Source organism: Bos indicus x Bos taurus, chromosome 2 (genome assembly GCF_003369695.1).
Source record: "Bos indicus x Bos taurus breed Angus x Brahman F1 hybrid chromosome 2, Bos_hybrid_MaternalHap_v2.0, whole genome shotgun sequence".
Taxonomy (NCBI): domain Eukaryota; kingdom Metazoa; phylum Chordata; class Mammalia; order Artiodactyla; family Bovidae; genus Bos; species Bos indicus x Bos taurus.
In genome coordinates this window covers 43,407,396-43,424,157 of record NC_040077.1, presented here as the reverse complement: position 1 = coordinate 43,424,157, position 16,762 = coordinate 43,407,396, and the positions used below count along the sequence as shown (strand labels likewise).

The 16,762-nt window shown below is 35.1% G+C and overlaps 2 protein-coding genes across 25 annotated transcripts in view; one reads left to right on the top strand and one right to left on the bottom strand.

Annotated features, from left to right (window-relative positions):
- Positions 1-3,599, top strand: part of FMNL2 (formin like 2) — a 332,001-nt gene extending 328,402 nt beyond the window's left edge. For 5 of the 10 annotated variants that reach the window (XM_027560496.1, XM_027560575.1, XM_027560567.1 and 2 more), the window contains one exon: positions 1,553-3,599. In XM_027560496.1, the coding sequence (XP_027416297.1) occupies position 1,553 (1 nt within the window). In that variant the 3' untranslated portion in view covers positions 1,554-3,599. The remainder of the gene's footprint in view (positions 1-1,552) is intronic. The other 5 variants (XM_027560506.1, XM_027560537.1, XM_027560557.1 and 2 more) reach the window with 4 other exon arrangements.
- Positions 3,600-6,530: 2,931 nt separating this feature from the next.
- Positions 6,531-16,762, bottom strand: part of PRPF40A (pre-mRNA processing factor 40 homolog A) — a 61,320-nt gene continuing 51,088 nt past the window's right edge. For 6 of the 15 annotated variants that reach the window (XM_027560608.1, XM_027560622.1, XM_027560628.1 and 3 more), the window contains 10 exons: positions 16,267-16,381; positions 16,006-16,109; positions 15,792-15,908; positions 15,362-15,499; positions 15,018-15,113; positions 12,895-12,981; positions 12,712-12,808; positions 12,568-12,629; positions 11,385-11,516; positions 9,747-9,839 (listed from right to left, as the gene is read on the bottom strand). In XM_027560608.1, coding sequence (XP_027416409.1) covers positions 9,747-9,839; positions 11,385-11,516; positions 12,568-12,629; positions 12,712-12,808; positions 12,895-12,981; positions 15,018-15,113; positions 15,362-15,499; positions 15,792-15,908; positions 16,006-16,109; positions 16,267-16,381 — 1,041 coding nt within the window. Of the gene's footprint in view, positions 9,840-11,384; positions 11,517-12,567; positions 12,630-12,711; positions 12,809-12,894; positions 12,982-15,017; positions 15,114-15,361; positions 15,500-15,791; positions 15,909-16,005; positions 16,110-16,266; positions 16,382-16,762 lie in introns of all 15 variants that reach the window. The other 9 variants (XM_027560625.1, XM_027560632.1, XM_027560646.1 and 6 more) reach the window with 3 other exon arrangements.

The following is a 16,762-nucleotide window of genomic DNA, read 5'->3' as shown; positions in this document are numbered from 1 at the left end:
TTGGGTGTGAGGCTGTCCTTCCCTTAACCCCTTCTTGGCCTTTAAGTTACTCGGTGAACCCCATTTTGATCCAAAGAAATTGAGACCAAATCCTGGCCAGGGAACATGATCTATAGTCTTTTAAGGATTAGGGTTTTTAGAACGAATTCCTTTGAGGACCTATTAGGAACCATGAAATTGCAGGTCACTGCGTATCCTGAGCCAGAAATGGAATTGTAACCTCCATTACCACTCTGGGTGAGGAAGCAAAGGCTCGAGAACATTATTAGGCATGCAAAACCATTCTTGGCCTGAATTTAGGAGTAGGGCAAGGTCACAAATTCCAGTGAGTCAGGAGTTTATGGGGTGGGGACAGTGCTGAATTGAGCTGAGCACTCACTTAGCTCTAGCTTATTTTGCCATGTGAGAATTAAATGGGCCCAAAACCAGTTTTCCAAAAGTCAAGAAACCTTGGTTTTTAGGTTAATTCCCAGTTTAAATTTCTAGGAAACTGTATTTAAAAATTTAAGGCATCTGCCAAACATCCTGTGGACCAGCTATGACCCATCCATTTTCAATCTGAGCAGTGAAGGGATAAAAAAGATGAAATGTTTTAATTCTTTTGTTTCCCTTTCTAAAGATAGGATTTTTTTCTAAACAGAAATCAACAATACTAAGTTGATGTAGGGAAATACATACTAAACAGAACAAGGGGAAAAGGTATGAAGCCTGCTTTTTCCTTTCACTGTGTTCTGACTCCATTAAATGGAGGCTACCCTGCCTTATTCAAGAAAGCATGCCCTCATACGAAGAGCGCTTACTAAAATCCCTCTTGTGCATCTCATTCATTCCTTCCTGCTTGAACTAAAGTACAGTGGTTGATTCATTCAAGCATTTTGTTGTTATTGTTAGGCATCCTGCCATTCACTGGCAGTACAAACTGGGGAATCCAAGAGGGCCCATACAATCTTTCCCCTCTGATGAAAAACATCATCTTGGGTGGCAGGAAAGAACGTTCAGGAATGGAGTGTTATTTTGATATAGTGATTGCTTTTGTTTGGTGGTTGACTGTGATATATCTGATTCACAAAATAAACTGACCTAAGTTCGTTTTAATGGAATAATAATGGAAGCCATGGCTGCAGACTAGGTGTAAGCTCCTTCCTTAATTAAAATCTCAGATAGGACAAGGCGGTGTTTTGTCTTGCAGTTTAAAGTTTATTGCAATTGTTGGTATTCACGTTTTCAGAAAGAAAAATGACTACTAAGTAATAGCTACTTCCCAATGGAAGAAACATTTCAAAATGACTTCGGCTAGATTCTCTGGCCAGTGACAGAAGCACTCTACTTGTATTTTGTAAGAGCCAGAATCACACCAGTATTACATGCTGTTTTGCTTGACTGTAAATATCGAGGGCAAAGTACATGTTTTTGGCTCAAATTCAGTTTGAAGGGCCCATTAGCTGACTCTTCTACACAAGCTGCTTTGATTGGCTGCCAGCTGGCCTCTGTCTTGTTTAGACACATGATATTACAGATTGCAATTCTCTCATTGGTGCTCTCCTCTTTACAGATCTTAGAAACCAACCATACAGACGAGCCGATGCGGTGAGGAGAAGTGTTAGGCGGCGCTTTGATGACCAGAACTTGCGTTCTGTTAATGGTGCCGAAATGACCATGTGAACCAGAGACCTGCTTGTGTGAATAGAGGGTGTGCGTGAATGAAGATGTCCATGTGAACTTTCTGTGCTACCATTTAACTGCAGCCTTGAACATAGATCAAATATTCTAAGGGCTCAGATTTAGCAAACACATAGGAATTTTTAAATGATGGGCTCTGCTTTCAACCTTTGTTAACAAGTGCCTAAAAGTGGAAGTACCTGCTCAGATTAATCAAAGCAATAGGATTTGATTTGATTAGTATCTTTTTACACCAGTATGTTATTTTTTAACCAAAATATAAATTTCATATTACATTCATTATCTGCCATTGTGATTGTCCCATGATGGCCCACCCTGGTTTCCTGATAAGTTGTAAATAACATGGAATGCATCTGCTGTGGGCTTCCTTTGCTGTCTTTTAAGAAAGTTAATTTTGTTTTAGCCATACCTGTCAACTTTGTATTTTTAAGGGCTTGCAGCACGGAAGGAAAAAGTCATGTGATAAAACTCCTTTTGTCTATACCCAAGCCCCAGCCAAGTACAAATAGGATATAACTGCAGTGGCACAGAAGTCAGTCAACTTGTTTCACATTCTGCTTCTGTGTTGGGGCACGATGCCTCATGAGATATTCAATGGTATGAATGAGACCATATGATGGCATACAGATGTGTACAAGACTTATTTGCAGTACTGTTCTTCAGCTAGAGGCAGCTTTTAAAAATACAAATGTTTATTAATTACCACTAAAATTAACATCTCAGTAGTCAGTATTAGGATTTCTGAGGACCACTATGGGTCAATCCTGAGAATAGAAATCAGTGCCTTGCTAGCCAGGGAGAAGTTCACTAGCTCCATGAACAAGCATTCAAGATTTACTTCCGCTAGCAGAGTAGTATTAGTAACCTGGCCTTATCACTCTGACAATCGCAGGGTTCCCCCCTCCTCCTTTTGGTAGATTGGATTAGATATGTTTGGCATCACACATTAAGAGCTAAGAAATTCTTGTACTTCCCAGACTACCTTGTGGGGAATTGCAATTAAATTGCTGAATTACATTGGTATTAAGCTTAAATGACATGTAATGGGACTAAATGGCCAACAAAGCCACTGTTGTTCCTTCATCTCTGGCAGGGCACTTGATCCAAAGTCAAAAACTGGACTGAAGCTAATTTGTAATTTCCATCACACATTCTGCTTCTGGCTTACCTTATTGGTACATTACACCAGTATATTAATTGTAAAGTTTATTGTATAGTATTTAACCACTGAATTTATTTTATGTTGTGCTCATGTGAACTCCTTGGTGAAGGTCTCATTTCCCTTGGATAATGTGTAGTTATATATCTCTTTTTAAATGTACAGATATTTTGCTATAAAATCGGTGCAGTTTTTTATGGTTTTTACACTTCTCTTTAATTCCCACCTAAGCCTCTGGGTAATATTGTAAATATTGTTTAAAAATGCATCAGCCTATGCTATACAATCTGAATGTTATTTTAACTTATAGGTTTCTTTTTTTAATATATATATTTAACTTCAAGGACAGTTTAGGGATCAGTTACCACATTTCACTTTAGCGTATCTATTTACAAAAAGATTAAACTGCCACCTGCTAGCACATTTTCATGTGTACTTTAAAAAAGAACATGCCAAGATTGTGTCTGACTCATTCAACGTTTCATTTTGATGAAAAGAGGGATTTGACCATGAGATTTAACACAAATAGTTGGTCCTTTACCACAAAGCAGCTGTTTTCCAAAGCTCAATCCTGATGAACATAGGTTAAAATGGGCTATTTATTAATCTACAAATAGACAATAATATTGGCATGTCCTTTTCTGTTTGTCTCCTAATGGGCCTGCTTCTTAGCAATATTAGAAATGTTTTATAAAAACAGTTCATGTTACTTTTCTGGTCTTTTCATGGCATATGAGCAAATAAACTATTTACACTACTATCCTGTACTGTGTTGTAGTCTTTCAGTGTATACTTTAGGGGGTTTTATGTGCCGGTTTCATGTATACTCTTTTAGCTTCTACAAACAGGTATGTTTTGCTGCTTGAATTCATAACCTAAACAGACTTGGTAAAATGTAAGGAAAACTCCTTCCTCTACAGAACTCCTGGTCACTTGCTGTTTGGAACGTAGAAACCAAGCAGATTTTAGTATTGAGTATTTTAGCATTGAGATTAGTATCTCCAGAATCCTAGTTATGAATTTATCCCTTCCAGAGAAAAAGCACTCTTTTTTTGGTGAGATACTGCCTCTCTCAACATTTGTTGTCATGAGGATGTTGCATATACTCAGTCTACTAGTGGATTGCAGACAGGCACCAAGCACCTGAAACACTTGTGCATGCACAGATATTTGGAATTCCAAGTCATCAGAGTATATTCTTACTATATTCATTTAGTATATTTTTTAGCGAAGTAAAGAAATTTATAATTTAAGAAACTGTCCAAGTGGTTTAAAAAACAACTTAAAGGGGCATAAATTAGTCTTTATTGTGATAATCTGGAACCAAACTTGCAATATTCCCAAGGTAGACTTGTAGCTGAAACTTTTAAAACAGAAAAAAGTTAAAATTTTGCAATTATTAAGACTCTTGTTTGTTTTGTACCAGGAGAAGTGCCTCATGGTAAAGGAAATCAGGTCATTAATATTCTGTCAGGATATTTTCAAGAGTAAACTAGAGCAATAAGTTAAAATGAGGTAGATATGGTTAGGTTTTGGAAATGTATCAGTAGCACCAATTTTTAAATATTTTTCTAATGCCTCAGAGGTAAGTCTCTTTGTTTTTCACTCCCAATCTTTGTGACTAAAACTGTATCTTAATCCAATAAAAGTCACTGCCAATGACACTGCAATGAATGTCCAGCAACCTTGCTCACTCAACAGTGCTCAGCGGTTAATGGAACTTGACATCCACCACTGACTCTGCTGGGTCAACATACTGGATTTTGTAGAATCACCTAATTTTACACTGTGAAATATACTTTCACAATACTAGATTTATAATTCACATCTATTAATTTTAAATTTGATAAAATGAAATTCTTAGCCCTAATACATTGTTTTTATCAGAAATGTGTGCACAGACAAATATACTATCAGCCCACTTTGTGCCAAAGGATTAATCTTCTACTTTTTCTAAACTAATACTCCAACTATTGCTAAGAAAAAAATCTGAAGCAAGAAACAAATGCATGGACAAATGCTGATATACTTTTTTGGTCTAACTTTTTATAAAGAAAAGCAAGTATTAACATTGAGAAAACAGAATGTGGGCATCTATCAGCGCACAGCACAGAACTGCTGCATACAACAGTGCTTAAAGGAAAAGGCTGACACAGATCCAATTTAGTAGATGTCATTTTTCTAATAAATTATATTTATTTACAAAAGGTCTACCTTTTATATAATTGAAGTTCTTTACATCAGAACAATATATGAACAGAAGAGAAAATCTGTTAAGTACAAACACAAAGTAGAAACCTTGTTCCTTGTTATTACTCACCTTTCAGAACAAGTCTTCAGTTTAGTTGTAGAGGTAGGCAAGAGAGCAACACCTACCAAAAAAGTTTGCAGGCAGGACCAAAAAAAAAAAAAAAAAAAGATTATAATTACCACATTTAGATACCCCCCAAGACAGCATAAAAGAGGGGCATCAAGAAATGGCTTAGTTTGAATATGATGTGAGATTAGACAGCCACTTTGTTTCAGTCTGAATAAAAACTGGAGGTGAGCTAGTTCCCCTCAAATGCAAATATCAACCTTAAACCTAGGACAAATTACCATCAAATTAACAGTCAAGTATCTATCACTAATAATGATGAGATGGCCTTGAACTAGATCATACTGACAAGAACAGTTTTTATATAGTGATTTTTTAAAAAGCATAAAAAATTCACTGCAATTAAGAAATTTAAGCCAGAAAGTATGGTTTGGAGGGCTAGGGAGACTATGTGGATAACTGGAGCAAAATCTTCCCCTTCCTAACTCATCTTTAAGTTAGCTCCAGTAGCACTTAAGTGTATACATGCCCTGTCACCATTATTCACCTGTTTGTCAAAAATGGCCTGAAATGATTAGTTCTCAGAACTTAAAATAGGAACTTTGTTTTGTCTAATTAGGGCCTTTAGATCAACTCTGATCTAGCTAAATGTTAGCTCCTCAAAAGTTACTACTTTTAAACGACTACCCTTGTAACAGAATTGTGTGTATGATATGAAGGTATGTTTCAAATCATCACAAGAGATTGCCTTTCCTACTCAAAAACCACATGAAAAGTTGTATGTTCTCATATATAATAAGTGGACATTTCTGAAGGAACAGTTAAGACTGAGGCACAGTCACTAGAATGTATCTTCAGTGTACTTCAATTAGTTTGGGGTTCAGTATGGTTTATTGCCATGATGCTTTTTCAAGCCCTTTAATACAGATGACAAGTACCATGGATGCTGGATGAGTACATCTGTCAACTGATATTTTATTTTACATTCACTCAATAAATGCCTACTATGTGCCAGGCACTGTTCTAATTCGCATGACAGTGAGTGATACACAAATCCTTGCCCCCAAGGAATCTGACCACCATCTACATCAAAACGGTGGAAAAACTTAACAGCAAGGTAAGAATAAGGAAGGTAAGTATTATTAGACTGCTATACACCATTACTAGAACCATAGAATGAAACTATAACTTAGAATGCATTTCCATGAAAATTACTTGGGATGTTATTTTGCTTTTCCTTTATGTAAAATGAGTCCTAGAAAATGTAAAAGAAAATTTGACCTGCTATTGGGAGAGAGACTTCCCCAAGGGAAAAGAAAAAGTCTGATTTAAGATGTAAGGAATTAATGTGCTTTGCCTTGATTTTGCTTTTAGAAGTGTTTATTTAGTTCTTTAGCTTTGCAGTTTACATTTAAGTTACATAATGAACACCCTATAAACTCATTTTTTAAAATGCATTAATTACTCTTTGCTGGGTACTATTTGATTAGAAACTGCTCTCTCAAATAGTATCCAAGTTTTAAATAATCCTTAAATAAAGGAGTTACCCCTATCTGGATGCAAAAATAAAAAGTGGCTGCCTAGTCAGCACTCAGTTGACCATTAACACTGGAAGAAAACCAGGATCACCTAGGCAAATGATTCTTAACACAAGATGCAGGCCCCCTGGTAACTCAATGAAAACTATGGATCTTCTTTTCAGAAAAATGTATACAGATTTTGAAAGTTTTACAGTCTTACCACTGTGAATTAAAAGACTGCTTTACTCTAGGCCAACCCCTTTCATACTATTGTTGTAAACGGGGTGCAATTAGCAAAAATCAAGATGAAATGGCTGTGATACTTTGAGCATTTTCAGATTTACTGGGAGGCATAAAAATTATTTTCATTGTTGAAACACATGAATGATCTATAGGCTGACGCTCCTTTGGGTAATGATAATGAAATGGCATCACTGTATTAAAAATGTTGGGACCACTGCTTTTATTTAAAAGTTTTATGTTGCTTAAATACACTTGGGAGAGGTGCAAAGAATTCTTCATATATCATTAACTTTTTATACCAATTCAATTTTTCCACATAGGAATTAAATACTGGAAGGAATATTTGAAGTCCTATTTTTGATTATTAAGCATATTAAATATATTACTGAATTTAATCCAAGAGTTCATTAATATTAATGATAATGAGGGAAGATAAGCCCTTAACATTTACCTAAGTCTGAGGCTTAACTGAAAAGTATAAATTCCCTTTATCTGAATATAAACATACTTTCTGTTTGAACACATTTTGAACATAACTGTTCAGCTCTATTAAAACCAATATTCTATGACATTTCAACTTTATTAGACTGAAGATTTAGAAACCTAATCAAATGGATTAAAGATATTCACACATAACTCTTATTTTAATAAAATCTACCCATCACCTATATCCCAGGCCATAGTATCTTTCTGGCAACTTAATGCCATTTGATGGGATCACTACAGGATTATAGTCACTTCAATTACATACTTTATAAAAAGTACATTGTATTTTTGCTTTACAACTCATTAGCTTTGTTTTTGGGTCAAATAATTTTCATGGTTGGAACAATAAGGGAACTTGAGTTTGTACTGTCTTATGGGAATCTGAAGTTGTGATAAGACAGTATCTCTATAATACAGAAAGTTAATTTAAGGACATGCTAAATCACATCAATAGTTTAATAGGAAAACTAAAAACTTTCAAGTTGTACTTTAAAAAATCATGATTCATGGAAGTTTTACAGATTCTAAATTCTGTGAAACACCACCAGTATTTCTGCCAATATCATATGCATATTTTACTTTGATGTCCAGGTCAAGTGTTTTTTTTTGACATGATAAACAATATTAACTATTATTATGAAGGGGCCTCTGAACATTAAGTCTAGGCAACTTGCCTGTTGATAAAGTTGTTATATGTTGTGGTTCTAATATACAATAGGAGACTAACGTCAAGCAAGAAACTGGCTTCGCATTTGTTGAAGATAGTGGTTTTTACTTTCTACAAAGTCATGTCATATTTCACAGCAGAAATATGACTTGGCATTGAGACTCCCCCCAGTTCAGGACTCCCCCCAGCCTTCCCCTGCGGCTTTCAAGAGTGGATACTAGATTTAATTGAAACATAGGGGGCAGAGATGAGAAAAGTCATCCCAGTCTGTCCCACTTTCAAATTGATTAGGATGGTGAAGGGAAAATGAACTTTTTGTTCTTCCAAATCCCAACGTGAATTAGGATTGCCCCAAATGCCCAAAATAAAAAAATACCTAAGGTAATACCAAAGACTATGTGCTAAATTTATTTACTTAAAAAAAATCTCCTGCACTGAAGGAAAATAGTATAAATTACATTACCAACCTTCAAAAGTTAGCATGTAAAAAGTATTCTCGCTTCAAACCATTGCCTTTCTTAAAGTATTCTGTAGGAAATTCATAGATCAAAAACAAATACAGGGGCCTGTATGATTTATAATATTCTTAAATATTAAAAAAGGAAAGTAACTTGGCTATGTGGATTAGATAAAGCAAAATTTTAGGGGTTTAGTATCTTAACCTTTAAAGAATCATACAATTTTTTTCTTTTCCTTTTTTTAGAGCTGAGCAGTAGAAATAAATACTAGTACACACTAGAAGAGAAGATTTAATAATTGATAAAAATGTACAAAAATATTCAAATCAGAAATGCTTTAGAATGTGTACCACGAAGTCAATACTTCTCAGTGAGCAGGGAAGGTAAAAGACTTCCTCAATGAAAAAAAGCAAGAGAAAGTTCGGATAAAAAAAAAAACTGTTAAAGAAATTGCTGAAGTCAACATTGATTTGTTTTAGACAAGGATATTGCAGCCATCACTTTAAGTTCGGTGGCACATTCTTTAGTAGGTCCTTAAGGCAATATATTTAAGCTAATTTACAATTTGATTTGATGTTAACTTTTTAAACATCACCTCAAAATAATGCCCTCACAGTAGCCTTTTCAAAATGTATTCAGATGTTCCATAAAAAATAATGGTGGCTTTATTATAGCAGTGCTGAGCAGCACCACTATAGTTAAGGGTCTACCAGGTTTCCATTATGAACACTATTTCTGAGTTTACCATAAAAGATCATATCATCTTTAACCAGTTGGGTAGTGCACAAAAAAGCAGTATATCAGTTGCTGGTGCTTTTTTTTGTACTACTAGATATCAAAATTTTTCCATTATATCTTCAAAATCCAGCTTCTATAAAGTAAATCAAATCACCTCATGACTTACACTTTAGAATAAAGTAGAGACACCTGCAGTTATCAGTAAATTGCCACCTTTAATCCATCCTGCAGTGCCCTATGAAAGGGTCACAGACAGACAGTTATGACTGTATGAAAATATGATTCTTGATACAGAATCAAAAGTTATTTTCAATTTCCTTTGCTTTTATAAAGTCCACAATAACAATACTTAAATGCACTTTTTTTTTTTTTTTTTCTGTGATATAATTAAAACCCAGTGTTATTTCAATTGAACTTAAAATAGAGTCCCTGGTCTGAATTAGACTTTAAATCATACTGTAAACATATTTGGTATAATTTATTGATCATCATCCAGTTGCTCCAAAAGGGTCCTTCTGCGCTTTTCCAATTCTCCTTCACTCAGTTCACTGCCAGAAGTATCCCAATTACCCTGAAAAACAACAGTGAATACGATTGTGTCAGTACTCAAAAGGGTAAGTAGTAGTGAACCTTTGAAAAAAGAACACAAAATCTACATGGATTCTCTTCCACAGAAACTAAGGCATCACAGACTGATTAAAGACTGATTTCTTTCCCAAAAGCCTTAACCAAATTAACCAAATACTCCCTGGTTATTTGGGGAGTAACCAGGGGAGACAGTTCTCTTAGGAGAGTTCCATTCTAAGGTGTTTACTTTCAGTTTAATATGTACATCAGGGAGAATAGTATGTATCCATTTCTTTTCCTCCCTTCTACATAACTGAATATGAAACATCTTATTTCCATTTAATGGAAGCTGGGTGTTCATTTCCTAAGTATTCTTCATTAATTTTTCAGAGTCTAGGTTATCCTGTATTTTTATACTAAAGTATTATCTTTTGAGCATTATTATATTGTACCCAGAGTTATGAGGACAAGTTAGGCTGGAAAAAATTTAAAAACAACAAAAACCACACAAAACACTTTGAGAAGGAACTCAACTCTTGAAAAGTTGATTGTTCACCTATATTTTCTATCACCCTTCAGGGATCCCATTTAATCTAATGTAAGGACACTCCCCATGGACGGAGGGCCTGGTGGGCTGTAGTCCACGGGGTCGCTAAGAATCAGACACGACTGAGCGACTTCACTTTCACTTTTCACTTTCATGCATTGGAGAAGGAAATGGCAACCCACTCCAGTGTTCTTGCCTGGAGAATCCCAGGGACGGGGGAGCCTCGTGGGCTGCCGTCTATGGGGTCGCACAGAGTCAGACATGACTGAAGTGACTTAGCAGCAGCAGCAAGGACACTTAAGTCGCTAAGTAAATACAGAGGAAATAATCATTCCTCACCAAAGATGTGCATCAGACTCTTCAGTGCTGTTTGAAAACAAACACCCCTCCACCCTATTCCCACCCAAGGAGAAAATCCTAAGGGAGGACGAGGACTTACCTACACAGCTTAAACTCTCAGTTGGTAGCTCAGAGGCATTATGCTTGCTAAGCCCACAGCATTTGTGGCATGAACAGCAAGGTGAAGAAGGCATGTGTCATATGCTCTGCCACACACATACATATGGGGGAAACTAAGGACTGACTATGTAATTCGATATTAAAACACTAGATTTGGCTTATAATATCCCCCTATTTGCCCTCACCTCTTTCCTCTCAATGATTATTTCTAAAAGCTGTTGGAAAGCTACCTATTGAAACAGGATTTACAATGATGCCATATCAAGGGAAAACCCAATTTGAGTTTCATCTGTTAAATTTTATATTCTTAAATTAGGCAGAAAACATCCATTGGCATTTCTTAATGAGAATGTACAAAGCTAGAACAACATATTCTTTCTTAGTGGGTTAAACAACAGTGACAGAACGCCACGTTATTTTTTTAATGAATATGAAATTTAGGATGCTTAAATTGGGTCACACAAATGACATACATTAGAAAACTGCTTTGTGTGAAAAGCAGCTAACTGGTAGATACAAAGAGGAAGAATTCTAAATACTTACAGAATCCTTTCCAGTCTTTTTCTTAGGTGATTTGTGTTTTGATTCTGATCTTTGTCTAGTTCTGTCTTTTTCGCCTTCCCGGTCTTTTTCTTTTTTATCCTTTTCTCTTTCAGCATCTGACTCTGGAGAGTCCTTTGCAAATAAAAGACAATGTTAAAATGGTTACTTTATCAAAATGCTATTAGGAAAAAAACCCTTATATTGGTAATACTTAAGAACACCCACATTTAACACAGTATTTATGTATTCCTAGAGTGGTGAAATCTGAATTGATAACCTTAAGGAATCTAAAACATTCCAAAGATTCATGGCAGCAAGTTGGTCTTTCCTATGGGAAAGATGACAGTCTGACAGGGTAAACTATCACTAAAAATGGGTCACTAAATTAGGTGTACCTTCATCCCTAAGATTAGGTATATCTTGATGTGTACCTAAGACCAAGAACCAAGAATAGAAGAGAAGTTGTTTAAACTTGTGGTTCTCAACAATAGCTATGAGATGCGCACACACACACACACACACACTTGGCTCTTTCTCTAAGATAGCTATGAGACACACACACACACTTGGCTCTTTCTCTAAGATAGCTATGAGACACACACACACACTTGGCTCTTTCTCTAAGATAGCTATGAGACACACACACACACTTGGCTCTTTCTCTAAGATAGCTATGAGACACACACACACACACTTGGCTCTTTCTCTAAGATAGCTATGACACACACACACAACACACACACACACACACACACTTGGCTCTTTCTCTAAGATAACTGAGACACACACACACACACTTGGCTCTTTCTCTAAGATAGCTATGCGACACACACACACATACACTTGGCTCTTTCTCTAAGATAGCTATGAGACACATACACACACACACACACACTTGGCTCTTTCTCTAAGACAGCTGTGACACACACACACACACACACTTGGCTCTTTCTCTAAGATTAATATAAAAAACCAGAGTGGGAATCCTAACGCTGTTTATTATTATTTGTTTCAAGTTCACCAAAGGATTTTATTGCAAGATTAAGGTGAACCACAACTCTGAAACTCTTGAGTTTAGGTGCTCACCTAAACTCTGCATAGGACCAAGCAGAAATGTCTACTGCCACTGAGAAAGCTAAGGGCAAAAGCTTAGGTGCAGTATAAAAATCAAGAGTTTGCTTACTGATTTATGTCTTCTCTTCTTGCTTTTCTTCTTATGTTTTTTTGATTTCTTGTAACTTCTCTCTAAGCAGCATGAAAAGAAAAGTGTCAGAATTTGAGGACATCCAAATGCCAACGACTTTAATCAAGTTAAAATTATGTTTACCAGATTCAGCACTAGAAGAATGTTCTGAAGCAGAACGAGACTCTGATCGCTGTCTTTTTTTCTTTGAATGGCTGTCATCATCATCTGAATCTGACCCCTACACAACATAAACAATTTTATTCATAATGATGCTAACAAATACTTCAATATACTTATGGTACCATTTTAAATAAACTTTCTTACTGATCGAGAGCGGGAGCGCTTCCTGTGATGTTTTTTAGATTTCTTAGAATGCTTCTTGTTTTTTGAATGATGATGTTGACATTCATGCTACAGAGGCAAAAGAAAAAAATTACAGAAGCTCACACTTTAGATAACAGATCACAGAGAATTTTTAATAGTTTTGCAAGTAAGTTCTTTTTAGAGTAAAAACGACATTCATTTTGCATTTTTAGAATGTACTTCCCAACTTGAAACTGTGCAAAGAGTTACTATCACTTAAAGTGAAGAGAACATTTTAACTATCCTATACGCACTCATTTCACATCTAAACACACGTTTAAAAGTATTAATAAAATACTTCTTACAGCAATGAGAATGGTGTGGGTACAGTGGGGACAACTGATACCCTCTATAAAGGTATGTATCTACAGAATAGTCACACTACTTTCAAAAACAATGAAATATAATTACATTTTATTTATTTGATGAACATGGCTTTTGTCAGTGAGCTAAGTTCAGCACTGAAATAAAGAATTACCCCAGAGCCATCTGTAAAGGAGGTTAGTCTCAGAAATTGAATACAAAATCTACTTTCTTTTCAAGGAGCATTCCCTTCCTCATCGAACTTAAGATATCCAAAGGCAATCTAACTACACGTGAAATCAAAAAAGGAAATGTTCTGTGGATTTTAACTCTTACTAGAACAATGATCAGGCTAGAAGGAGAGGGGAAACGCTGCAGTAAAAGTTCCCTACTCCCAAACATATCTAAGAATTTGGAAATAAATCAGTTTACAAATAAGTGGAAAGGGAAAATCTGGTTCAGGGACTCTCACTTTTTATGTCACTAATTGTTAACTCTTCTTCCTTTTCTACCTCAAGGCCCGTTTTTGAGGTCCAAATCCTTTTCTGGTATGTTCAGCTCTTCCCTATGTGGTCATCAGCTCCATTTATGACCTCATCACTTTACCAGCACAGATCATGAAAGAATCTTGTTGTGGACATTCCTGAATTGGGGGAAAATATTAACACACTACACTACAGCAAAGGTTCTCAAAATTAAATGTACATTCCAGTGCTTAAGAATCTTGTGACAATGATAATTCTGATACATTTCTGCCAATGGGGCCTGAGTTTCTGTATTTTTAACAAGTTTACAGGTAATGCAGATGCTGCTGATCTGAGTAGAAAAGATCTACAGGCCAATAGCACTAGATTTAAAGGCAGCTGAGAGACAACATATGGTACAAGGGGCCTGTTAACAGAGCAAACTGTTGTCAACACTGATACTTATCAAGGACAATAAATCCTAAGAAATCGTCAACAATTAAGTTACCTGCTATTCCCAAAGACCATGAACATTACAAATATAAGTATATGCTAACTTCACTTTGCTGTGAAGTGTAAGTTTGTCCAAAACTCATGGCAAAGCATATTTGGTAAAAGCACTGGCCCTAGAGTCAAAAGCCTATGTTGGAATCCCTTCACAGCAAATTACTTTTCCTTTTGGCCTCAGTTTGCTCATCTGTAACTTCACAGGGTTGCTGTGAGGATTACATTCGTATATGTAATATTTGTTAAGCATAACATGGGCACCAAATAATAATTATTATTGGTCAATTTAGCATGTTTACTATCTATAAGTGATTACCTGAAATCTTCATCAAAATACCCTTAATTCAGCTAGTGGAATAATTTGTAATTTTATCATTACTTGTTTTAGCAAAAACTTACTATTTTTCAGAACATTCCCGAGCTTCCAACACCTCTAATGTAGTATAATATTTGAAATATGCTTAAAACTGTTTTATATCTGCTTTACAGATTCTAAGTTCTTTACAGGTTTATTAATCATTCCATGTGACTCCTAAATTGATGAATTTCTGTAACACTATATAAATATGAAACATATGAATTGTCTTCACTAAATAGATCTTTACCTTCTCATGCAAGCCTAGTGTGTTTCATTTAAAAGCAGTTCCTATAGAATAAACCACTCCCTAATCATCCCAGATAGTTAAGTACATTTGTATAAAAGTAGCATAATTTAGGAAGAACACTTTGATCATTCTAAATTCTTCGATTAAAAAAAATGTTTTACATATTTTTAAATATATCAGCCAATTACAATATAACTAAAATTACCTCAAGCACATGCATAAAATCTTTAAATATTCGTTTTCTTTCAGATTCTAGAGTTATATCCTCAAATGCTGGCTCTTTTACAAATCTCTCCCGGATCTGAAAAATTCAGATATGCAATAAAAATATGAAAACTGAGAAAAATATACCAATATGACTAAAAAAACAGCAAGTGAAAACTGGCAGCCCAGCCCTCTCAGTCTTTATTTCCATTCCTCCAGTATTTCTAAATGCCATCACAGCTGAGTTCACAATCTTCAAATAACTTCAGTTTATCTCTGTAGCTATGAGAAAGAAAAAGATTTTTATTTTCAACTGTAAAGGAAAAAATTTGTAAGTATACATACATCTTCCCAGACAGCATCCAATTCTATTGGAGGAGTAGCTTGTTTCAACATACTCTTAAATGCAGATTCTTTTCGTTTCATCTTCCGAGCCTCCTCTTTTTCTCTTTCACGTTCACGGGCTTCTGCCTTTTCTAGTAACTTTTAGAAAACATATTTATATATATATAGTACAATTTAACTTGTGTTAAATTCATTATTCTCCCATCATCTATAAGGTAAGGGCCAATTAATTTTAGCAAAGGAATTTACTATCACTCACCATCTAAGTATATTATCTGTTACCTTATTTGAAAGTGTCCACTACTCTGTAAAATACTATTCCTATTCCCTAATTTCAGGAGTTTACATACAACTTAAGTATCTTTAGCCAAATGTACTAAGAACTGTTTTATTAATCTAGTTGTTTATAACAGTAAGAATGATAACTTACACTATTGAAAGCCAGCTTAATATTTCCTGCATCTAATGTGGTTGATCTTTTAGTTGAACTGATTATTGCCACAAAGTCTTCAAAAGTAGTATTTACTTCAACTACAAATCCTTTATCCTAAAAAACAGAAATCTTGTTAATATTAGTAACAAAAAGAACATAGTATTATTTTAAAAAATATGCCCCAGACTAAAAGTTAATAGTATATATTTACCTTCAGAATGTCTTTTATTATCTTCTTTTCATCATGATAACGTGCTTTAAGATCCTCAACATAAAACTTGAAAAGGTCAAGTGCAGTTGATCCTAATGAAAAAACTAAAGAAGTCAAAAGCTAGCTCTAATCAAAGAGCTGCAATTACTTTTTTGTTTATAAAACAAAAGAAAGCACACCCCATGCCCCAAACACAACCACCCTTCCCTGTGGCCCGTTCCAACTATTATAACTACAATTTAGGAAAAAGAAGAATCTCACCCGGCTGACCAAGCATATTAGTGAATCTAATGTCAGAACTAATTGTTGGATACAATTCCATCCAAGATGACATAGAATGCAGTTGTCCATGTTCATGCAGTTCATCTAAAAATATCTGGGGGAAAGGGACAACAACAACAAACTCATTACATATTCAAAAGCCTTATTTAAGGACTTTGGAAATGTTGGTATAACATGAATAAAAATATATGTTAAAAACAGCAATATATAAAACTCTTCCACCAGTGTTATCACAAATGTGTTTAAGTGCAACTGATACTTGCTCTTTGATGAAAGTAAAATCTGCTTTTACATAAACTATTTTGGACTTCAGACAAAAGGTGTGCATTACTTTTACAGACTTCAGTTTATGTGCCCCTTTAAGACAGATCATCATTTCTAGTTTATAAATATGTATACAAGTAAATTCAAAGCACTGTTTATTATTACAAATAATGAGGCTAAAGAAGGTACATGCACTTTTACTGTAAAATGT